Raw genomic sequence first — 24,632 nt, forward strand, 5'->3', positions numbered from 1 at the left:
CTATTATTCCTTCCTGGGAGAATCCCTATCTAGGATGTCACAATCTTTTGGGAGATGTCTTTCATTGTCTCAAAACAAAAACCTTGATTTTCTGTTATTTCCAGTTCATGTTGAAAGTGTCTGGATCAAAGCTTCATCTTTGGCCCCAAGTCTCCATTGCTAATCTGCTAGCGCTTCTGGAATTTAACTCTGGAGAGCACTTCGCTTGTCTCTGTGATAAATGTGAGTGATGAAATGAAATAAAGTCAACATTCAGAGAGTGCCAAGTGCGTGGTACGCACAGTCCACTGGGGCATCCCATCTAATGGGCACAGCCTTTCCAGTAGGTGTCACATCCCATTCCACAGGGGAGGAAACCGAGGCTAACTTCTCCTTCATCGTTCACTGTTGATCTTTCTTCGTGTTGTCGATTAACTTCATATTGTCATGAATCTAAGCCATCCCCTCCTACTTTTCAGATCAGCCTTTGAAGCTGTCCCATTCCTCCTTCATCCCACAGCAAGGCCATCCTGACAAGCCATACAACTTCTTCTCTTGCTTAAACCTTTTTCTGTCACCCCTCCTCCTCCCCTGGGGCTGGGTACAAACCAAGTGTCCCCCTCACCCAGCTATTTGTCACCTCCTTGACACCTTCTGCTTGGTAACACCGATCAGACCATACCTTCAAATCTTCCAGTCCCCTCCTCCTCCTCACTTCCTCTCTTAAGAAATGCAAAAATAAAAATATAATCAAACTCAGATGGAAAGATTGGCCTTTTGCTTCTTTCCACAGGTTTTCTCTTGGCATCAGAACATTTGTATTTATTTGCAGTGTCACTAACTAACCCAGAAACGGAGCCAGCATTCCTCTGCTTCCTACGCCCACCTCCCAGCCCTGGTCTTCCCTGCCCCTCCTTTCTCACACCTCCCCATTTCCTCTGTCTGAATGCACTGGATGTGGCCTACTTGGAAACTTTGAGTCTGCTTCCTACAGTCTTCTCTGAAGCAAGGAATTGCTTTTGTCCTGCCATCTGTGTGTGTATGTATGTGCATGTGTGTATATGTGTGTGTGCATGTGTATTAAATGTTTTGTTTCGTGTTCTATTTTTTTCTTTCTTTCTTTTTTTTTGGCAAAAGACCATCGATTTCCAACTTCCAATTTTTTTCTGAGAACAAGCCTTTCACAAGACTCCTTTTTGTTTTTAAGTAGTGACATCTGTCCAACTTGGGACAAGTCAAGAGGGTCTTCAGTGGAAGCTGATAGTTGTGCGCACTAGGACAAGCTGAGACTCATCTTACCTGGCACCCTGGGTTGATAGAGGAGAAAAATCAGGTCTAAAGAGGTCAATCGAATCACCAAAGTCCTGTCGACAGTTAGTGCCAGGGCCAGGGCTGGAGTGCAGGAGTCCTGACCTCCAGTCCCCTGAGATGTTCTGGACGTCGCGTCGTCCCCGAGCAAGCCCTGCATTTTGAAATGGCCTGCCTGCGCTCTGAGAAGTTGCCTCTCAGTGTGCCGAGCAGTTGCCTGCGGCCACTGTGGAGCTCCCGTGTTTTGTTGTGTTGTGTAGGGAGCTCCTATCTTCCATGTGCTACAGGCTCTCCCGGCATTTCTGGAAGACGGTAGCTCTTAGTTTTTTTCTTGCACATGAAATCTAGCACACCAGACAGAATCCCAGGATTTGTGAGGTCTGCTTTCATGCCCTCCTCCCCTTTGGGAGTGCCTGTCTCAAACTCTTCATTGCCTCCCTCTCCCAAGATGGGTGAGACCTGTATCTCTTCTCTCGGTTTCTCAGTCCCCATCATCCCTCCTGTTGCTCCACCTCGACTGACCTACCTTCTTTTAAAATGTATTGCACTTTATTTTTAACCCTTATAATATTTAAAAATACAATCAGTGAAAAAAATAACACATTGCCAATTTCCCCTGCATCTGTGCCCGACCGCCAAATCCCCTTCCCACCACTCTGTGAACACCTGCTCTCCGTTCCGCAGCTTGCTTTGTCCGCTTTGTCCATTTTAGTCCACGAAGCTCTAAGTCCGTCCCTTTTTAGATGACTGAATACTGCTCCATTATATTCCATACTGTGTTTTACTCATCTCTTCTTTAGTGAAATGTTTGTTTATGGCTTCCAGAGTTGTGCTATTATAACCAATCCATATCTCACATTTGGAACCTCGCCCACCACCAATTCCCCCTTCCCAAGTCACTCTCAAACTCCTGCACTCTACCGGCTATGGACCCTGGAACTGATATCGTGGGTGACCGCTAAATTAGCTAATAAATGAGTCCTTACCTCTTTGTTCACAGGCACAGTATTAATAAGCCCTTTCTCCTTTTCAGGAAGAATATGTCCGTGTTAAGAGAATCACCTGGATAAAAGTTCTTAAAGCATCTCTTCCATCTTTCTCCAGTGCTATTTGGGATAGAATGGATATAAGTCATTAACAGGTTGTACTCTGCACTCATGGGAATATTTCAAATGGTAGATATTTCAAGGAAACCAAGAGAAATATGTAGGTGAGATATTTTGGAGCAGGTGGGCTTTGTTTATGCTCCAAAACACATAATGCAAGGTCGCTATCTACTCGATACACCTGGTGAGAAGTGTAGTCACAGTGTTAGCCTTGACTATCAGCTTGGCTGATGCTTGCAGAGGAAGAGATACCCCCCCAAAGCCATACTCTGGAAGCCCCATCTCCCTGTGAAGATGCCCCTGCTCACATCTAAATCAGGAGGGAGCATCCAGTCAGACAGGCTTGAGGACTGCCCTACATCATACGCAAAAATGCCCTGCAGATCTAAATGCGGAAGGTAAGCAATAGCACTTTTAGGAGAAAACATGCACTGATGTCTTCATGACCTTGAGGTAGATAAAGATTTCTTAAACAGGATATTAAAAATGCTAGCGACTAATGAAAAAAAAATTGATCAACTGTACATTAAAACTAGGGCTTTTGTTCATTCAGTGTCATTATTAAGAGAGTTAAAAGACAAGACAGAGTGCGAAAAATATTTTCAATATAAACATCCACCACCAACCAAAAAAACCCTATGACTAGTATCCAGACCATATACACAACTTCCAAAAATCAATAAGAAATAGGTTGAGAAATCAATGGAAAAATGGGCAAAATACATGAATAGACACTTCACAAAATAGGATTTCTTTCTTTCCTCCCTCCCTCCCTCCCTTGTAGGCTCCATGTCCAATGTGGAGCCCAGTGTGGGGCTTAAACTCACAACCCTGAAATCAAGACCTGAACTGAGATCAAAGGTCAGATGCTTAACCAACTGAGCCACCGAGGAGCCCCCACAAACTAGGATTTCTAATAGCTGATATATAAGTGAAAAGGTACTTGACTTCATTAGTTTTTAAGAAAACACAAATTAAACAGCAGTGCGATATTATTACACACTCATCAGAATGACTACAATGAAAAAGACAAAACAATACCATGTGTCAATGAGATCGTGGAATGACTGAAACTCCTCCACTGCCAGTGGGAGTATAAATTGGTGTAGCGACTTTGACAGTCTGCGTGAGAATATCTTCCAAACCTAAACCCCTACTTACCATATAACCCAGGAATTGCACGTAATGGGAATGCATACTTAGGTATACCAGAGATGCATACAAGAACAGTTACAGAGACATTTTTGGTTGTAGCTCCAAACCAGAAAACAGCCCAAGTGTTCACCAGCAGTAGTGTGTAAGCAAATTGCAGTATACGTGTGTAATGGGCACTGCACACCAATGAGAGGGAATAAGCACAGCTTGGATAAAAATCTCAAACATGATGGTGAATAAAAGGGGCTGGACATAAATTATTATGTCACTGGATTCAATTACTGGATTCCATTTATATAAAGTTCAAAACAAAAACAGGCAAAACTAATCTAGATGTTAGAAGTTAGGAAAATGGTTTCCTTTTTCATTGTGGGGTAGGTTATAACTAGTAGGAAGGCTATAAAGGCTTTTAAGGTCTGGAATTGTTCTATTTCATGATCTGGGGGCTTATCCCTTGGGTTTGTTCACTTTATGATGACCCATTGAATTATACATGTAGGTAGGATCTATGCATTTTTATACTTCGTTAAAAAGTTTACTTTAAAATAAAAGGCTGGAGAATCAGGTTGCCTAACTTAACTGTAATTCCCCAGCCATTTTTAATTTATGCTTCCAGAAATGTATGCAGAAGGAAGGACAGACTGGGGACTACCAGGTAATTTGCCCTTGTTAACTCCAGTTCTGTTCCTGGCAGAATCCCATTCTGTGTAGGAAACATGATTTAAACATTTCTGAGGTCGATGGCTATATTTTATAGTATATTGTGATGTAGGTTATCATTTGTAATATAGCATTTGTAGCGTCTTCCTCTCTTGACACACCAACAGCATGTTGTTCGCACTCTTATCTAGTGCCTGTCCTGCTTTGTGGAAAAGTGAGCTGTGCAACTCTCTTCTCTGAACTGTCTTTTTGAGTGCAGAAGACATTATATTTTCTGTTCTCAGCACAGAGCCTTACACATAGTGGGATCAAATCTCAATTAATGCTTGTTTCATAGTGGGGGTGGAGAATGCTTACATTTTCCACTGATCTCTTTTTATTTGTGTAATTGTCATTTTTATTTGTGTATTTAAATGGGAGGTCTGAACTCTTCTCATCCTTCTTCTGAAACGTATGCATCTTGAGGGAAACCTGAGGAAGGATTCCTGGAGGTCTGGGAGTATTCTAGTTCTTGAGCTGGGCGCTAGTTTTACAGGTGTGCCCACTTGGCTATAATTCATCATCGGTATGCTTGTCACTTCTGTACTCTTCTTTATATGTTGAATGATGACTGAAACATGTAACATACATGGAAATAATATACAGTTCTAGTTTGACAAGCTACTGTGTTGAGATTTTGCGGAATTAGTCACGCTTCTATATTGCTTGTGGGAATGTAAATTTGTACACTCTCCTAGGGAGGAAATTTGGCCAAATCAGCAAAATGAAAAGGCATTTACTCTTCTGCTGAGCGATGGCTAGTCTAGAAATGTACCCCACAGTCTATTATAACATGTGCAAACTGTTATTCAAGGTCATGCCCTGCAGTATTGTCTATAGTGACACAATAGGAAACAACAAAGAAAGAACAAATAAATTGTGCATCACACAACAGAATAGTATTCGGCAGTCAGTTAGAGGAAGGCAGATTTGGGCAGATCTCTATTTGCTGATTTGGGCAGATTTTCAGGTTAAAAAGCATGTGCAGGATGCTCCTGCTTGTGTTAAGTATAAGCGTATTTATTTGCTTGTATGTTCATAGAATATCTCTGGAAGGATACACAAGAAACTGGTAATAGTGGTTGCTTCGGGGAGGGGCGGGTGAAACTTATTCATCACTATACACTCTGACTGATGCACATTTCAGATTTTATATGTACATTTTCAAATTTCATATGTACATATAACCTCTCCAAAAAAATAAATCTAAGGCTAATTCTTGGCTGCTGGCTCTTCCGCACTGTCATGGAGGGACTTCCTCAACATTCTGTCGTTGGTAACTTTGCCTTTACTATCATCTTAACACCCTCCAAATCCATTCCAAGGGGCAAAGGTCAGACTCTTCTCCTATGATATTGAGCAAAGCAGGCAGATCACTCTTCTGCTGGTGACCTTATTAATTGAGTTTAGACCTCTGGTGAATTTGAACAGATTTTTTAAAATGAAACATTCAAAGCCTCTTTGCCCTCTTTAGTTCCCCTCCTCCCAGAAGGCAGGAAGGAAGTGAAAGGCAAGTGTCCATTTATCTTCAGTCAGAGTTAGAAGTGCCATAAACTGGTTGTCAGACTGGTAGGAGGGGGAACCTTGGGGGGTGTGATTTGACTCTCAAAGGAAGGAAATAAGTTCAGTAGGCCCCAGGTACAGATTTGTAACAAGCAGATCTCAGGAAGTAAGGCCTTATCTCAATGGCCTGAGGGTTCAGAGCATTTGGAGGCGCTCAGAAGTAAAATATAATAATATAATTGAAGGTAATCCTGCAAGGAAGAAACAAGAGGGGCCTCTGAAGAAACCAAGCCATCTTTCCAAATCATCTATGGCCATCTGCAAAAGATCAAAGGGAGGCCTAGGGCCAGGGATGAAGAGGTAATATGGGCAGAGGTCAGGGATATGCAAGGAGGATGATACTCGGGGTTGCAAAATTCGCAATGGACAGTTCGTTCACGTTGTTTAGAAGGCACATTCCGAGCAACACTGGCTTGGATTGGATGGTGCTGTTCATCAGATGATCAAGACAAGCAAAACCCGGAAGGTATCAATGATTTCATCTAGCCCCTTCGTTTTACCAAGATACACTATGGGCAGAGCCTAAGAGTAAACACCAAGATCTCCTGATTCTTGGTCCACTTCTGTCTGCTCTCCCTCTGTCTCCTTAAAAGCCTGGACACTGGAACCAGACCACCTGGATTCAGCCGAAGCTCTGTCTTGGGAGCGGCATGATTTTTGAGAAAGTTACTTACCTTTGTCATGCTTTAGTTTCCTCATCTGTCAAATGGGAATAGTACCAATAACAATACCTACCTGGTGTGGTTGTTATGGGGATTCTAAAGCACTTCAGAGAGGGTCTGGTACATAGTGGGTGTTAACATAAATGCTGGCCATGATGGTGATTATTATTACTTCCAGTTTTTACGTCAGAGAGAACTGTTTTTAAGTGGGAAAGAGCAGAACCAACATGGAAGTTATCTTCATGGTAACGCTTGGTTCTGGGTGCTACCTTAGGTCTGATATAAAAAGTCACTTTCTCATGGGGCGCCTGGGTGGCTCAGTTAGTTCAGTGGTGGACTCGTGGTTTTGGTTCAAGTCATGGTCTTGGGGTCCTAGGATTGAGCCCCACCTGCAGGGAGTTGGCTTGAGATGCTCCCTCCCTCTCCCTATGCCCCTCCCCCTGCTCATGCTGCCTTGCTCTCAAATAAATAAAGAAATCGTTTAAAAAATCACTTTCTCATAAAAGGAGCTATCCAGCATCTTCCAGGTGGGAGATGAGCTAGGATCTCTCTGTCACACGTGGAGGTGTGAACCTGGGTAAATGACCTGCCAAAGATGATGAAGGCAGATTTCTGCGTTGGATGGAGGTAAGGGACTAGATGACCCCTGGAGGTCCTGACAGCCCCAAGGGTCTATGATTCTGCTACATTTGAGACTAGCAGTCCTGGGGGCAGTCACATTGCTGGGCTTCCAAACATGGCCTAGTTAGCACCTTGGAAGTGAAGAGCACCATCTGTTCCACTTTTCTACTCTAGCTCCGTGTAAAAGGACAAGCTCTGGTGTCACAGCTAAGACTTACAAATACTCGAGTCGGAGTCGATTTGAATTTATCATGGGCAGTTGCACACCTGAGAACGAGGACACGTAAGGGACCATAGTCTCAAGCTTTGCTAACAAGATTGGGCTCATTACAAACCCTCTAGCCAGGGCGTACTTCATTCCTAAACAGAGGAGGAGAAATCTTTGGGGGGGGGGGCGGGAGAGGTATTGGTCAACCTGGTTGCCTCCTGCTCTCCCAAGCCTAGGTTAACAATGAAGGGCCAGGACACTCACCAGGACACTCACCAGCCTCAGCTGGGCTGCATGGTGGGGCTGTTGCAAGGTCCTCCCAGCCAGCAACTGCTGACTCCCTCTGCGGGGCACTTCCTAGGGCCTTTGATCTTTCCCCAGGAATTGGCCAAGCCTGTGTTTTCTTCCAGGCTTACTCTCTCTTGGTTTATTTATTTTATCTGCTTTCTCTTCTCACTGGCGTGAAGATCGGCATGTTAGTGTGTAACTGGACTTGGGTCCCGGGGTCTCGCTTCTCGCAGCGCCACGAGGACACCCGACAAAAGGCGTATTTTACTGAGTCTTGGGGCAGCAAATGCAGAGGAGAAGGGAGCTGACCCGGGAACCCAGGTCCCGGAATCAGTGGCCAGGACCTCCCGCCGGCCCCCAACCCCAGCTCAGCAGGCGTGTGCCGGGTCGGGTCTGGTCTTCGTCCGCCAGGGGGCTTTAGCTCGCGTCCCTCCCCCGACGCCAGGCTTAACCTGGACTTTCATCTCTTCCCCCGGAGGGTCTCAAGTTGCCTTCCTCTGCAGGGAGGGGACCCCGCTCCCCCGCGCTGGGCCCTAATCTGCACCCCGCGTTTCCAGCCGAGTGGCGGGGCCTCGGCTCTCCATCTGCGCGCCTTAAATCCCATTTATCTTCTTAGCGCCCTAGACTCGGCCGGCCCCGCCCCCTCTTCCTCTTATCCTCCCCGACTTGCAAACCGCAGACACCCTCCCTCCCCCCAAGTGCGCTGGACAGACCAGAGCAACCTTTGGAGGTGTTGGAAAAAGTCTCCAAGCTGGGTGGAAGTGACCTAGAGGGGCGCGGCTGGAGGAGGGGAGGAGTGTAGAGCCGGGGGAGGGGGAAGCGCCGCAAGATTTCAGGGTCAGGACCGCGGCAGAGGGTCCTGGACTCACAGTCCCCTAACTCCCGCCCTGTCGGCCCCTCCTAGCGCCCCAATCTAGGTCACCAGCCGGGAAGGGCTGAGCCGGGGGTCGTTAGAGGGTGATGGGCGGGCTGTCGGTCCCAGAGGTGGGCGAAGAGTAAATTGTCTCAGAGCCTGCCCCTCTCTCTTCCACTCGATTGTAATTCCATCCCCGGGCGGGTCGAGCCTCCCTCCCTCCCACGGCCAGCCGGTCCCTCCCCGTCGGCTTCCTTCGCCGCCCCCGCCCCCCCCCTCCGAAAAGCCCTTCGGCTCCAAGAGGACTTCACTCCCGCACGCCGACCTCCCGGCAGCTGCCCTGCCTCCTCGGACTCCTCCGTCGTTGCTGGTCCAGCTCCCTCAGCCCGCCACCTCCTCACCCTGGTCCGGGGATCCCCGGAGGCCGCCTCCCACAAGTCCCCCCGGAGACGCCCTCTCCTTGTGCGCCCGGGACTTGGTGAAACTTTGCCGGCGCCCGCGGTGAAATGGATTTACTCCGAGGCGTCTTGCTCCGGCTCCTGCTCCTGGCTTCCAGCCTCGGACCCAGCGCAGTATCTCTCCGAGCAGCTCCCCAAAAACGAGGTAACGCGCTCGGCGCGCCCGGGGACAGCACGCCCGGAGCGCCCGGTCGCGGTCCCTGGCCGGACGCCGAGCGGGCGACGCGCCGCCCCTCTCTCGCCTGACCGGTGGCAGTTTCACTGGGTTCATCTCAGCCCAGAGCTGAGAAAAGACGCGAACCTCGCCCTCCCCGCCCCCCAGCTCAGGCGGTTCCAGGGATGTTTGTTTGTTGAAAGAATAATCTATTTTCCAGACACAGTAGAGGTGGAGGGCTGTGTATTTGAGCACAGAGAGCTGAGAGCAGGGGCAGCGATCATGCTGTCTCAATTACAGAGGATTGCAACTGTGCAGAAGTCAAACAGCTTCTCCTGTGTCTCTAAACATCTTTATTGAATTCATATTGTCCAGAGCCCAGCCATTTCCTGTTAAGTGTCTGAAGATTTGCCTAGAGTTCCCGCTGCCCATCTCTGGTCCTGCCCCGGCACTGTGTAGAGATGTGGCCTCTGCTTTTAAGGATGCTTTCCACTCCGGGGCCCTTTTCTCAAAAAGGAGTGCCTGATGGGTTAATGTTAATGTTACCGTATTTTGAACTCCGGTCTTTCTTTGCTGGTCAGTTTGAACAAAGATGTATGGTGTTGTTGGCTATTACAAAGAACTGGAGAGAACCAGGAACACAGTAACTTGGCATTTTCTCTAGTTACACTGGTAAAAGTTCTTTGTGTATTTTTGTCTACTTTGATTTAGTCTGTGTTGTGAGATTATTCGAAGAACAGCGTTCTAGACAATAAAGTTCTAAACGTTGTTGCCGGAATAACGATTTTTATTCTACTTTGCTGAGACTGTATTTTGAATGCTGAAAAATTTGTGTTTTTCTGGGGTTTTTTTGTTTTTTGTTTTCTCGTTTACTTTGTAAGCGAGGTTGTCTTATGGGATTAATTACATCTTAAGAACAATGGAAAGCAATATAACTTTATTTTAATGCAGTCTACAAAAGTCTGCAGAAAGTGCAGTTTATCTTCACAAATAACCATCCTATGAAAAAGAGACAAACCAAGGAAATTTATCAGAGGGCGAAGAAAATAATCTTGGCGGGTTCCTATATGGCTGCTTAAATATTTTCACTGCTCAAGGATCTCTTCATTTGGAAATATGACTTGTTGCCTTTCAGCTCTGGGGGACACCCTCACTCTTCAAGCTGTATCTATTGGTACCTGTCTTGAAATTTGGTCATTATCATAATCTGCAATACACTTAAATTACGAGCTAGAGCCCCTGTTCAATTCATTTTGGAGATGATAGCAGCAGTCCAAGGCAATATTATATTAAATTGTTTCTCACATGCACACGTACACATATCTTCAAGGATTTCAGGCAAGGGCTTTTTTCTAACTTTCCTCCTTAAGATAAGCACATCATGATCAATTGTATTTTGTGGGTTTATTCACATAAAACCATCTAGTCACAATTTTTTAGTGATGCCTATTGTGTCTATAGTTCTTAAGCTTAAACATTGTGTGTAATACTCTTTTAAGGATAGATTTCAATCCATGTAAGCAGAATATTTTTAACAGCATCTCACAAAAAGCCTGCTGTATATAAAACTGCTCATATGGTTCATCGTATTTCCTTTTTTATTTTTTGTAGCTTCTCTCCTAAAAATGTTTCCTACCTGGTTCATCCAGGTTCTCATTCTGATACTCATGCCATGAATATGCCATGTTGGCCTCTTTGGTTTTATTTGAAGCATGGATAGGGTTTTGATAGTGGTAACTCTACCTTTTAAATATTTTGGCATATTAAATACATCAAATTTGAGGTAGAAGGGGTGTTTGGACTAGGTTCAGCCTAGAAGAGCTTTTCATTACTTTATAATTTTCTCCAGACACTGGCTTTCAGGTTGGAAAGCTGCTCAGATTACAATGACAGCTACTTCACTTCAGGGGAAAATTTCCTCCTGGGCTCATTTACATCCTTCGGAAAGACTAGTTTTTGATCCGGAAAATTGGTCCAGATTAAAAACTGAATGTGCCCTGCTTGGCTCTGATGTGAACAGCAACCAGCTAATTTATAATCTTCCCCAGACACCAGCAAATCCTGCTAGGATCCATATAGGACTTTCTTTGTACCTCGTTTCCTCAATAGAAATTGGTCTGTGAGCAGTACTTTGAAGGGAGCAGGGCCACCATGTAGGCGTGCTGGAACAGCCCTGTTTTCTTTGGATGACCCTGTCTGTCTCCTGATGCTCCTAAAAGATGGAGAAGACTTGGATTGAAAATCCACATGAAAATTCCCCATCTCCACCTAGCTCTGGCGGGGAAGAAAGCAAGTAGCAGCTTCAATGATGAGTTTAATTTGGGTCCGACATAGGCAACCTTTCCCTCCACCCCAAGATAGCTCATCTTCTGCCACTGAGCATTAATAAAGAAACCTCTGCATTTGCCGATACGAACAAGAAATGACAGCTCTTAAGTCAAATGAAATAATAATAACGAACTCTAATTAAGTGCTTGCTGCGCTGCTCTAAGAACTTGGCAAATACGATATTTAATCAACCCAGCAGCTCTGTGAGATGGGTACTGTTATTACCCCTGTTTAACTGAAGGTGAAATTGTGGCTCAGAGAGATTAAATATCTCCTCCAAGGCCACACAACTAGTAAGTGGCGGAATGGGATTCGGGCTGTGATATTCAGGACCAGGAAGGGAGTCCTTAGCGGCCCTGGTAGCAGAGGTCTGCAGACCTGTCCTGGAGGGCATCTTCCTCCTGGCCGAACAGGGGAGCTCCCATGGGACAGAGTCAGGTGGAGGGCGTTATCCCTGCTGCTGTGCATAGATATTTGTACATGGGATCGTGCCCAGGCCTTCAAAGATAACAGAGTGTGAACAATACTGAGATGGTGTTCTGGGAGCCATTGTCTGCTGACCTCATCTGCAAGAATCAGGGGGGGTAACCAGGTGCATGAACCGCTTCCTTTCTCTTGTTGAACTCCTGGGTGCTAAGTCTTGTGAGGGCCAGAGGATCCATCCAAGGTCCTGGAGGTAGAAAAAGGGGCTTCTGACACTAGGTAGGGTATAGGACACCGTCATCTCCCTGGATCTTCCTGGCATGGGAACATCGCATAGCCTTCATTCCTTCTCAGATTCCAAACTAGAATCAGAGACCTGGAAGGAAGTGAAAAGGCTTCATTTGACAACTGGGCTGAGGGTGATTAAGGGACTTGTCCAACTTAACATCGGAAGCTGAACCAGAACTAGTACCCAGGCCCTCCCGAGTGGGTACTTCTCCCTGATATTCAGAGTCTCTCTAGGAAGCACAAGAAAGACTGGGGTTTCTGATGTGGAGCAGGAAGGTGGGAAAGGGCAATCAGACACTTGTGCTGGAAGCAGCACACAGCAAGCCACACACCTGTTCCCACAGGCACACTGGTGGCTCATGGCATTAATTTACTCTCTGGCCCGGAGGGAGGGGCTGGAGGACCGCTGGAGAGCCCTGCCTTTCTTCCTGACTTTCCAGTCTGCCCGAGGCCCCAGGGGCAGAGAGACAAGGCCAGGTCAGGGGTGAGAACTGGGTCTTCCCTAGAAGAGCTGGGGCTCCACAGTCATCTTTAGGGAGATGCACGGCTCTCATCTTTTCCTTTCCGCTCCCTCAGCATTTCCTTACCTGTCAAACTAGACTACAGGGAAGATCCAGAGAAACCCCCGAAAGAGAAAAACAAGAATCTGGAAGAGCAGACTTAGCTGGAGGGAGCTGGAGGGCAATATATTTTGCTCATTGATGGTGGTGAATCCAGGAACCTTTAGGTGGCTCTGCTGCTGCTAGCATGAGGCTCATTGGCCACTGAGTCAGGGGCCTTCCTGTTCTATGCCCTGCTCCCCGACCTGAACAACCTGCTGGTCACAAGGGACTAGTTATATCCACACTTACAGCTCTCATGCAAGTCCCCTTCCCAAAGCATGTATTTTGGGGGGCTCATCTCTTCTGCGTGTCCCTCCTTCTCTCTTTCCAACCCAAAGTCCTTCCCTACAACATTATCCAGATTATCTTGCTTCTTGGGGAACACTGGAGCTCATAAAGGCCACACATATTTCCCCCCATGAGGGCCATATATGTATATAGAGAGATATAGATATATCCCCAGCACCTAACTACTGGCATCCATGCAGTCCAAGCAATGTAGCAGAAATATTTCCTCCACTCCTCCATTTCTTCAGCCCACCTACCCTCCTCTTAGTTTCCACATCATATCTAATCCCTATAAGAAGCCTCCCTCTCCTCTCTTTCTTTCCTTGGATTCTCTGTGAGGTGAAGGGACAGAGAGGTCAAGGTCAGGAGTAAATGTCATAATATGAGGCAGTACTTGTTTCTTAGAATTCTTTCTCATGGAAGAGTGACTTGGCCAGAAAGGAACTGAGTGGTGGTTTTTGTTTTTGCTTTGTGTTTCCTGCCCGGAGCCCAGGGCTTTAATAACCTTTGAATTCTTTTGGGAGTAGTTGTCCATCTGTCTAGCTCAAAAGTGGTCCAGTGCCGCAGAACTCAGTTTCTGGAAGACAGGCATTCAGGCGTCTGAGGCCTCCGGGGTGGTCCTGTGGCTAGCTTGCATCTCCGACCTCACCCGCCCTGCCACCAGGACTGGTCGCTCCCAATCAACTCAATGAATGATGGGATGTTATGATTGCAACAGAAAATCTTTTGAGCTGGCCAGGACCCCTCCCACTGACTTTGGCCACAGCATGTCAAATTGCAGATACTAGAAGTGTACCTGCTATTCCAGGGATAGAAAAAGGGAAACAGGAAGGAGGTACCACAGAGCCTCAATGGCTGTTTGTAGCGGAAACCCCCAAACCCATCTTTGATTCCGTTCCCGTTTTGAAAAAAGACCCCAGAGTGTGGCTCCAGCCTCCTGAAATGCGCTGGAAGACATTGGCCTCTTGGACCCCCAACCTCATGGGATTGGGGGTGGGGATGGGGAGCAGGGGACACAGGGGAAGGTCAAATAAAATAGCTGCCAGCAGAGGGCGCACTTTGCAGAGCTGGCTCAGCCAACCTCGGGTCTCTGACCCAGGCAAGTAATTCCTGAACTTGGCCAGGGTGAGACTTCTTGGAGTGCATCTCACGCGCCTGCCTCTTTCACGAGAACCTCCGGTAACTTGATGAGGTGCTTTGCGGTCCACACGCTGACCCGGCAAAGGAGAGTTTAGGCTCCTGTCCGCCTCCCTTTCCTCCGGACCTTCTCCCCAGATACTCTGTGGGACACCCACGGCCTCCCCTTCCTTCCTTCGTCCACGCCACGTGGGACCGGCATTGACAACTCATTGCTCTGATCTGTGTTGTAACCCGAGGCTCCACAGGTCTTCCGAAGGTTGGGTTCGGGGCTTGTGGGCGTCTGAAGGCGGCTGAAGACATCTCCGCGCAAATCCTCCCCTTCCTCCCCCCTTTTTGCTCAACCCGTTCCTTGAGAGATGGCCGCCCAAAGGAGGGAAAGCCTGCAGTAGCACTGGTAAGCAGCTACGTGCCGCTGTGTGTAACCCATGCCCCCATTTCCCTCAGACCCACTCCACCCTCACAACCCCCGCCCCCACCCTGCCCCTGTTCCTTCAGCCGCCAAGTCTCGTTTCGTCTGGGGTGAGAAGCACAGGCTTTCGTATTTGACAGATTTGGGTTCAAGTCCTGCCACCGCAGTTGTTAGTGACTGGATGAGGTAAGGCAAGTTACGTTAGCTCTGTGGTCTCCGTATCTTTGTCTGTAAAAATGGGACAGAACCGGCCGTTCAAGGTGGCTAGAAGGATTAAGTGGGGCAGGACATGTACCAAAGCACTTAAAAGGCACAGAAGCCTGAGGCTGGAAGGAGTAGTTATGGAACTCGGATTGTTTAATGTGGACAGAGGAAAGCAACTGAGTGAATATCTGTGACTGAAAGAATATGTTCCAGGCACGATGAGAAACACGGACACTTATGATTCCGTGTTCCTTTCCCATACATATTAATGTATGATTGATTACATGTGATTTAATTGGTACTGAGTCGTAAAATTTTTCAGATAAATTAATTGGTAAATCAGAAGGACTCTCTGGTCAACCACATGCCTCGATTTTTTGTTTGGAAAACGCAGCCACCCGGTTTGTGGTCTTGCTTGAATGGATTCCTTGGAGAAACAGTAACCCCTAGGCTGTTGGACGATGTTTGCCCAGTAATTGTCTTGGGGAGGTTTTGCAGGGTGTGGTGGTGGAGGGGGAGCAGCTGTTCCTGAAAGGGAATTAGCCAGATTGATGCATGACTGGGCATCGGTGGAAATCTCCGTGAAGCTTGAGAGCCAAAAAGTGGTTGGGGTTTGATTGATCAGTAGATTGGAGTAATTCGTGAGCCACTCCCAGTGACATGGGTTGGTAGAGGCCAGGCTCCGTTGGCTCTTCCTTTCCTATGAATGATTCTTGAATTTCCTCGGCTGTGAAACCCCCCATTTATCCCAGATAACCCTACCAGCTTATTTCAGGAATAAAGGGAAATAAAATGGACAGGTGCTTTGCAAGAGCTATCATTCAACAATAATCGTAGTAATTACTATTACCTTAACCAACCACGCCAACCAAGAATATACCTCCTGAAGCTTTCGTCTCATTTCCAGTCCCTTCCTCCTCACTCCCCTAAAGACACTTGAAGATTCTTTCTTCATCTGACTCTGCAAATCCTGAGCAATTTAAATCTTAACACTTGTGTTTGCTGACAGGGCACCCAAGATCCGGAATCAGATTTAATGTAATGTTAATGCTATTTATTTTTCTTGGTGCAATAAGTTTATATTAGCCAGTTAATGGTTTACATTGTGCAAAAGGAGTTGTATCAGCAAGCACTCTTCTGTAACATCTGGGCAATTGGAAACATAATACTTAAATACAACCTGAGTTTAGAGCCTTCCTTGGACAGATGGCTAATTTTATCGATCTAATTTTACACTTAGGAATAGGTCCCATGATCCTTTGCTTGTAATTCTTAGAGTGAGCAGAGAAATAAATAAAATGGATGATGGCTGTGAATTAGATGCCTGTTATATTGCTTCTAATTTATTTTTAAAATACTTTAGTATAAACAGTCACTGTATGAATTACTTTAATCTGTACCCTAAGGGTACTTAATTAACACTCGAAGTAATCCAGTGTAAAAGGTGCCATTCCTGTGTAAGAGTTTATATCTATTTTAATCTCTCAGTGACTGTGCATTACCACTGGTCAAATATTTTGAGCTTTATCTCTGTGCTAGCCAGAAATGCACACTCCAGGCCTTTACTGTAAAGTCTACTCTCAGAGGTGGCTTAGAAAATACATGAAAATAAATGTTAGGGGCGCCTGGGTGGCTCAGTCGTTAAGCGTCTGCCTTCGGCTCAGGGCGTGATCCCAGCGTTATGGGATCGAGCCCCACATCAGGCTCCTCCGCTATGAGCCTGCTTCTTCCTCCCCCACTCCCCCTGCTTGTGTTCCCTCTCTCGTTGGCTGTCTCTATCTCTGTCAAATAAATAAATAAAAAATCTTTAAAAAAAAAAAAAAAAAGAAAATAAATGTTAGCATAAATCCAGGCTAGATGGTTTGTTAATTAGCATAAATGATGTTAGAAATAATGTTTTCATTGGTGGAATATGTGAGTAGCTCGAAAAATCATACATGTCCCTCTATTTTTGTGTAGACAAAGAATAAGAACCAGTGAACCCAACAGTCAAGCTGCTTTGGAGTTAGGCTGAAGCCCCATTCAGTCCTGTGTTTTGCTCACTTAACAGTAGACTCATGTGCGTGCTCCCCCAACTGATTTACTGGCTCTGCCATTTGGATATTGACGTATCTGCGGCAGCAAGGTGCTTGCTGCTGTAACAAGCATTTCCAAATCTCAGTGGCTTGACACAAAATTTATTTTTCATTTACTCCAAGTCCAAAGTGAATGCTCCTTGTTGGGCAGCTCTCCTGGACTGCTCTCCTTCAAATGATGACTTGAAAACCTGAGTCATTCTGTCTCTGCAACCTCTCTCCTGTAGTACTGTCATATTTAAATTGGGCTTGCAAGGTGTCATGGAAGGTAAAGAGAAAGAAAGCTTGTGTGAGAGATTTACATGTGCCGGGCCGGCACGTGGTCCCGTGGCCCCAACCAAACTGTAAGGAGGCTGGGATATGTAGTTTGGCCGTGTACACGGGAAGAAAGTGGACCAGATGTGGTGGCTACTTTCTGATGGAGTGCTTTGGAGTTCCTAAGCCCACAGACAGGGGATGTTAAAAGAGTACGTTTATGATGGTTTTTGTGACCTCTTGCCAATGTGTGTGGCAGAATTTGGCCTAGAATTTGCATTCATTTAGTGCACAACCTGGTTGAAAAGCAGGGAGTTGCCGTCTGTCTTTATGTGTTGGAAAGCAATCATCATTTAGGAAAAGATCTGGAAAACTAAGCAGTCAAATTGACTGAGATTGGTTTGCAGTAGGATGCAAAAATATGTATATGTCTATGTGAGTATATGCTATTTGTTGCTACTTATTTGCTCCATTTTATAAAAAGTAAAATTAATCCCTCTTCAAAAGTAACATAACTATCCAGCTGGTTAAATAGAGTGAATTCCTAAGGCGCATCAATTAGAACTCTGATTATTTTCCCTATAGTTTTCTGGAAGCTCCTTCTATTTGTGCCCCATAACAAAAAGGACTGTTCATGGTAGGATAATTTATTCAGTGAGATATGCATCTTAAAATATAAAAATCAGTTTTTAGACACCACAGCCTGCTTTGTTGGGTCTGAAGATGGTGTGGACTGATCCCAACAAAAATAAATTGATACATTGGGTTGAACCACCGCACATCTCAAAGCACTTTCGTAGAAATTATCTCATTTGATCTGTAACCCTCGCCCTACTTGGAAGTCAAGAGCAGATGACTTGGCAAAGGGGAAGTAGGCAGAGCCAGGACATGAACCTCGGTTGTCCAATCCCTAGCCCGTGTTGCTTTCCATCAATCCAGAGGTGTTCCTGCAGCTAATGGATAAGAACATGATCACTGCAACATGCTTGAGTCTAGCTCTGCAAGCAGGAGGAAACTTACCAACAAGATTTGTCACTCTTTCCTCACAGAGGCTCCATGCATGGCATAGGACACTATGTACAATGAACTGGTACTGCTTTCAGTCACACTCCTGGCTGGTTAGTGTGCCTTTTGCAAAGTGCATGATGACTGAGGGGCTGTTTGCAATTGAGAAGCAGCTGTACCAGCTGGAGGGTGCTCCAGAATCCCCCCAGATGTCTTCTATAGGAGACCCTTTTTGGTTTTAGGAACCACCCAGAGGACTCAGCAGGGCCTTGAAATTTTCCATTCCTCCACCGTTTAGCCATCTTCTGTAGTAGCAAATGATGTTTGCTAAACCTTCCATGTGGTGTATTTCAAGGCTTATCATTCAAGTCTCAAGGCTTTCTGTTGGTTTCTTAAACATCTCTTTGATATTCTAGGAGTTCCTAATTAGAGTAGTTAAACAAGTACATCGTTCATTTGAAAAAGAGAAGTCTTCCGGTGATAGCTATTTTAAAGTAATTGATGGGCTTTGGTCGCAACCCACACACATAACACACATCCCTTCAACTTGGAGGAATTGTAGCAAGAATCCAATAAGCACACCTGGGTTTGAATTCTAGTTTTAAAATTTATGGCTGTCTGACCCCAGAGAAAGTACTTAATCTCTTTATGCCTTAGATTTCCATCTGAAATTTAAGGCTGGTAATATCTACCACAAAGATTTTGTGTGATAAATAAATGAGATAATACAATTTCCGGAAATGCACCTAGGAAACCACTTAAACATTTGGTAATAATTGCACTCCAAAGTTAGTCCATATTAATTAGATTCATTATGGTTGATAGAGTTTATATAGTGGAAGAGATGTAGCTTTTTCATACCTGATATAGCCTCAAATATTGATAACAATGACACAAATGTATAATTGAGTTTAGGCTCCCATGAAAATGGAATTGAAAATAATTTAATTTCCTTAATTTTATATTATAGATTTTTGGAGTTTATATTGTTAGATGATGACTTTTGGTATCTAGATCAGTCATAAAGTTCATGTTATTGGTGAAAGATCTGGAATCAGCCTTACAGTTTAGTAAAAAATAGCCCACATTCATTTGGGGCTTTGTGTAAAACCAAAAAGAAAGAATCGAGATCATATATCAAGATTACGTGTAGCCACTGTAGTAGTAACAGATTTTCCTGTATCGGCTGTATGGCTCCTTACCCGAACAGAGGTTGTTTGCAGTTAGAATATACAAAAATTTTCCTTCCTTCCTTTACTGTGGGATTAAGAGAATAAATATAAAAGGTGCTATTTCTATGATATCTATTCTCTCCCCATAATGAGTCAACCATACTCTCTGCCAGAATAATCTTCCTAAAATGCATTTCTAATCCTGTCACTCTTGTGTTTAATATTCTTTTCTGGCACCTGCTGCCTTGCAAACGCTAAAGCTGAGCATCCAAGGTCTGTCACAATATGGCTCCAACTTACTTTGCCTGTCTTCTCACTGAATACACAACCTGTATTCCAGCCAAACTAGGTTATTTGCTATTCCATAGACTACTGCTTCACTTTCCCAGTATGAACCTGTCGGCTGTTGATCTGCCCCCTTGGAACATTCCTTCCCTCATCTTTGCCCAGGGAAATGTAATGACTCTTCAAAGCATGGCTCCATTGCCCCCTGTTCTGGGAAGTCTTCCTGTGCCCTCCAGGCCAAGAGCCATTTGTGATTTCTCCCATTCTCCCTTGTGGTATGTGATTGGTGTTGCCCGACGTGCCTTCGATTAGATTTGTAACTTTGTCAAGGCAAGCACCATGCCGTCTTCCCCTGGGGGTCCCCTCCATCGCCTGGTGGAGTGTCTTGCAAGCAATTGGCCTACCCCAGGCAGCTGTGGAATGGAAAGTGATGGCCTTGTTGTGGGCAAATGTGTTTTAACATCGTGTGATTAATTGGATTCTGCTCCCAGCCCCTGAATTCATTTCCTCCCTCCAGCACCATACAGGAAAGGTGTTGCTTCCATGTGCCAACGTTTTTGCTCCACCCGAGCAGACATTTGAAAACCCACATGGCAGTGTGATTTAGAGAAAGAAATCTCTCAGGACTCAGTCTGCGGCAGTCTTGTAATTTAAATCCTACCTATGTGCTGCCAAAGGCTATTGGAATTGTGGTTTTTTAAGGAGCGTCTGATCGAGTCCATACTGTGAAATATGCCATTTTTGATACGTGGAGAACAGGTAGAGTTTGAAGTAACATGCGGGGCTGCTTCAGATCTTTGTTTTATCATGTCTTGGGAGGTTAGGAAGCAAAGGCAATAATACCCTTTACTCGTACATCAAAAGATAATGGGGGAGGAGGTGTTACAGTCCAATGTTCAGTTCCCCTCCTTCCCCCATTTGTCTTTAAAACCAAAGGAAAAGGAGGCTGTGTGGAGAATAGCATTGGCGGTATGATTGAAAAGGTCAGGTCGCAGGAGAAGGGATGAAGCCAGGCCCTCTCTCGTAATGAGATCTGACTGTGAGGTTGGGGGAAAACAGTACTCAGTCTCTCCAACGTTCCTCTTCAGTTTTATTGTGCTGACCCTGGCTTGCTTAGGAAGATCAATTCTGTAATCCCTGGAAAGTAAAGCAACCCAAAGCTGGAGTGTTTGCAAAGGTTTTTCCAGTCTTTGTTTTGTAAGGACCAACATGCTTGATAAAGCGAATGCCCCTAGGCAGCCCAACTGAAAGCAACCAATTGATTGACGCACCGGCCAATTGACTTATACATGGGTATATGTGTATATATATGTGTGTGTGTGTGTGTGTATAAACACTATATATGTGTATATGTAAACATATACGTACATGTGTGTATATAAACCAGAGCTGAAAATCAGCTGCATTGTAATAGCAATTAAAATTGAACTAAGTAAATGATGTGCTGCTGAAGTGTTTAGAGACAAGTGTACTGGTGTCTGCAATTTACTTTGGAATACATGAAAAAATAAGATTTCCTGATGGATGGAGAGAGAGGTAGACACACACACGATACATATATGATACAGCAAGTAGTAAAATGTCAATGGTAGAACTCAGCTGGTGAGTATATACGTGTTCACTCTAAAACTCTTTCGCTTTTTTTAGGTTTGAATATTTTCATAATAAAGGGATCGAAATGGTGAACTGGGTATTAAGGAAACAAATGAAATACTACAAAGTTTTACCCATGAAGACCGACGTTCCAGTATACTCAGTTCTGCATCCACATGCCCGTGGGTTTTTTACCTTTGCCCTGCCCCTCACCCCACATTTACCTCCTCTCTTCTCTGCCCTGCCCCTTGCCCCGTGGGGCCGCCTTGCTGGATCGCTCCAACTGCTGTGTCCTTCCCCGCTTCCCATGGGTTCAGCCCATGGGCGGCCCTGGAAAGAGATCAGAGGGAGCAGGGGAGAGAATGTGGTATCTTTCTTCCCTGATTCCTCCTGCGTTGCCACTGTGTTTCTCTAAAGCCTCTGCTCCTGCCCCTGCAAGGCTTCCGACTCTGGCTGGCTCCGGTAACTTAATGGGGTTTTCTCCGCTTGCACTTTCTGCCCTGGGGGTACCTGCAGCATCTCCCTGGTGCTGATCTCTGGGTTGCCTTCAGTTTCCCTCATTCTCCCTTAAAGCAGCTTGTACCTAAGTAGTCTTTTAATTAAAATCTTTTTTAATTAAGTAAATTCTTCTTCCTGCTGAGACCCTTATTGATAGCTTTGGTGCTACTGCTTTGTCATATATGCCCCATGTCTGCGATTTTCCTCCTTAGGCATGACCATAAGGTTTTGATTTATGTTTACCTTGCATTCAGAATTCTCTGAGGATCAGGTCTGATTTAGCGTAAGGATGCCTGCTAGGATGAGTAAACTCATGGCAAAAGCACCAGGAACCTTGATCTTTTGAGGATGGGCTTGTTCTCCGAGAAGCCCAAATCTGCTGGCCTCTTGGGTAAGGGCACATTGAGACCGACCTGCCCATCACTGTGTGGCGTTGAGAAATGATCGCAGTGATTATCAAGGACTCCTAATAGAAATCCTGGAAATCCAGAGCTTTCTAGAACACATATGACATGAAGGGAACATAGTTTTTCATTTCTTGAGAAAGTCATCATGAACCAAAACTAACCTCTTATAATTCCAGTGAATTTGACCTCAGGGGGAAAGGCCATGGGAAGCTTGGACTTTCTCCCACTTCAGGCAGTTATTGCTGGCTTTTAGGCTTTAGATATTTTGTAGATTCTATTCCGATTCCTTGGCTATAAATATCTTGTACCTGATATTCTACTGATTACAGTGGAAAATGCTTATTACTCTAATTTAAAAGAATTAATTAGGTTACATCCATTGTCTTGGTTTGGATTCCCCAGTAACAGAACTGAAGACAAAAATTTGAATAAAAATAATTTACTTGAACGGTAAGCAGAACAAAACAAAAACAGAAAACAGGAGCATAGGGGAGTGAGACAAGGAGTCCACTGAGAAGGCAGTCCCTGAAGGGTTTCTTGTCAAGTGGGATACAGGTGGATGATAGAGCTTAAGCTCAGGGGAGAAACTCAAGGAAATGTTACAGGACACGGGGTTCCGAGTTGGCCTACCTGAGGGGGGAAGCTGCTCGGGCATTCAACACTGATTTTCATCGTCACTGCGGAAGGGCTGCTACAGGGAGGGCCCTCATTCCCCCCCACTTCCAGCCTGCCAGGCTTGTGGGCAGAGCTGATGTCTATGTCTTCTGAGAAACTCTCTGGCAAACAGTTGCAGAGATTGGTAGCTGGAAGCGGTGGCCAGCTCTGAAGTGGTGAGGCTGGAGGAATTACGGTGGGTACAGTGCTTCTACACCCATAACTGATGGATTTTATTTGGAAATTCACGGCTGACACTCCCTTTCCTGCCCGCCACAAGAGGTTTATATACATTATGAGAAGAAGGCAGCAGATGTTTAAAAATTGAACGTCTGGAGCCCTAGTTCTTAGTCCTAACCTGCACTAGAATTTTCGGGGTAGGGGTGACTCTACACTGCTGTACAAAATCCAGGCTTATAATTGAATCACTTCTCCAGTTGGAAGTATTCAGGAAGGGTGACAGCCCTCGGTTTTTAGATCAGAGAACCACCACCACCACGCAACCAACCAACCAAACAAAAAACCAGAAACTGTGCTAATGGAGAAGGCCAATAGGAATTTCAGTCTTTTTTGCTTCTCAGTATGCTCTGTTATTTAGAATTTGCGTCTAGGTTGTTGATTGTTACAATGGGGAAGAATCTGCATTTCCATTTAAAGGGGTGCATTGTGCCTTCACAAAACAATAACAATGGATGACATTTATATAATGCTTGCTAGATACCAAGCACTGGTAGTACAGCGCAGACTTCTAAGGCTGGCATCATAGAAACCCTGAATTTTAGCACAAGAAGGGACCTTAGGGGTAGATGTCTAACCCTGTATGGTCTAGTGAAGATAAGTCACTTTGCTTAATGTCATGCATCTCATTAGTGGCAGAATGAGCCCTAGGGCCCAAGTCTTTTGACCTGTGGCTCAATGCTTTGTCTGCTAGACCCACCACCTCCATGACCTTTGGAGTGGGATGGGGGGGTAGGTAGAGACTCCTGTGCAACTTCTGTTTTCATTGACTATCTCTACTTTCCCTTCAAAAGCGGTCTTTGCTTATATGTTTAGAGGTAATGAGCCCTCAGTTCAGGCTCTCAAGAGAGTGCTATGTCCAGAGAAACAAATGACCTGTAAAAGTTTTCTCCTGCTCGTCAGTCATGCCCAAGCTACCTTCTTGGCTCTGCCTGGTTAGCTCCAAACTATAGGATATGTGAGAGGCACCATCTTCAAGGCCACTGAGACCCACAGGTAGGTAGACAGGGGTGTCAGGGTGGAGAAAAGAATAACTTTATACAGGATCAGAATGTCCATCTGGAATTATCTCCATAGTATGCTCTTGAGTGAATCCTTCCAGGAGGCAGCCTGAAGGGGAAGTTGAGGAGAAATTTGTGTCATAAGACAGTGTCAGTGGCTTAATCACTTGGCTTGTCTCTCATTGTTGGGGATAACCTTGAGGAATTAATCCATGATGGCAAAGTTCCAGAACATCTTCAGAAAAGAGTTATAGTCATACCTTGTAGAGCACTGCCTAGTATAGAATTGATCCTTAAGAGCTGGATTAGAAAACTTTTTCTTTAAAGGGTCAGATAGTAAATAGTTTAGTTTAGGTTTTTTTATTTTATTTTTTTATTTGTTGGGTCTGTATCACAACCACTCAGCTTGGTGGTATTGTAAACATAGCTGTAGGCAATATGTAAATAAATGTGTGTGACTGTGTTTCAATAAAACTTTATTTACAAAATAAGCTGGAATTCTGGTCAGCCCTAAGCCTTTAGGTAGTACAGGTCAGGAGGCCTGCTGCTGTCTTTTGTATGTTCCCTCTATGATGTCTTTATTGATTATCAATATCATTAACATTGTCTTTTCCTGCTTAAAGTTTATTTTCTGGCAAATAACTTGATTTAGTTCCCAAACACCAACAAAGATGGAGCTGTTATAGTGCTTAAGAAGTACACTGGTTTTTAGAG

General features: G+C 45.1%; 1 protein-coding gene across 2 annotated transcripts in view; it reads left to right on the forward strand.

The window, feature by feature from the left end:
• The window catches only part of EGFLAM (EGF like, fibronectin type III and laminin G domains), a 250,445-nt gene that overhangs the window by 62,645 nt on the left and 163,168 nt on the right, over nucleotides 1-24,632 (forward strand). Inside the window, exon 1 of one of the 2 annotated variants that reach the window (XM_026506843.4) lies at nucleotides 8,271-9,045. The exons of the other annotated variant lie outside the window; for it this stretch is intronic. Coding sequence (XP_026362628.2) covers nucleotides 8,949-9,045 — 97 coding nt within the window. The 5' untranslated portion in view covers nucleotides 8,271-8,948. Of the gene's footprint in view, nucleotides 1-8,270; nucleotides 9,046-24,632 lie in introns of those variants that run through there. 2 annotated transcript variants of the gene reach the window in all.

Source organism: Ursus arctos, unplaced genomic scaffold, assembly GCF_023065955.2.
Source record: "Ursus arctos isolate Adak ecotype North America unplaced genomic scaffold, UrsArc2.0 scaffold_15, whole genome shotgun sequence".
NCBI lineage: Eukaryota > Metazoa > Chordata > Mammalia > Carnivora > Ursidae > Ursus > Ursus arctos.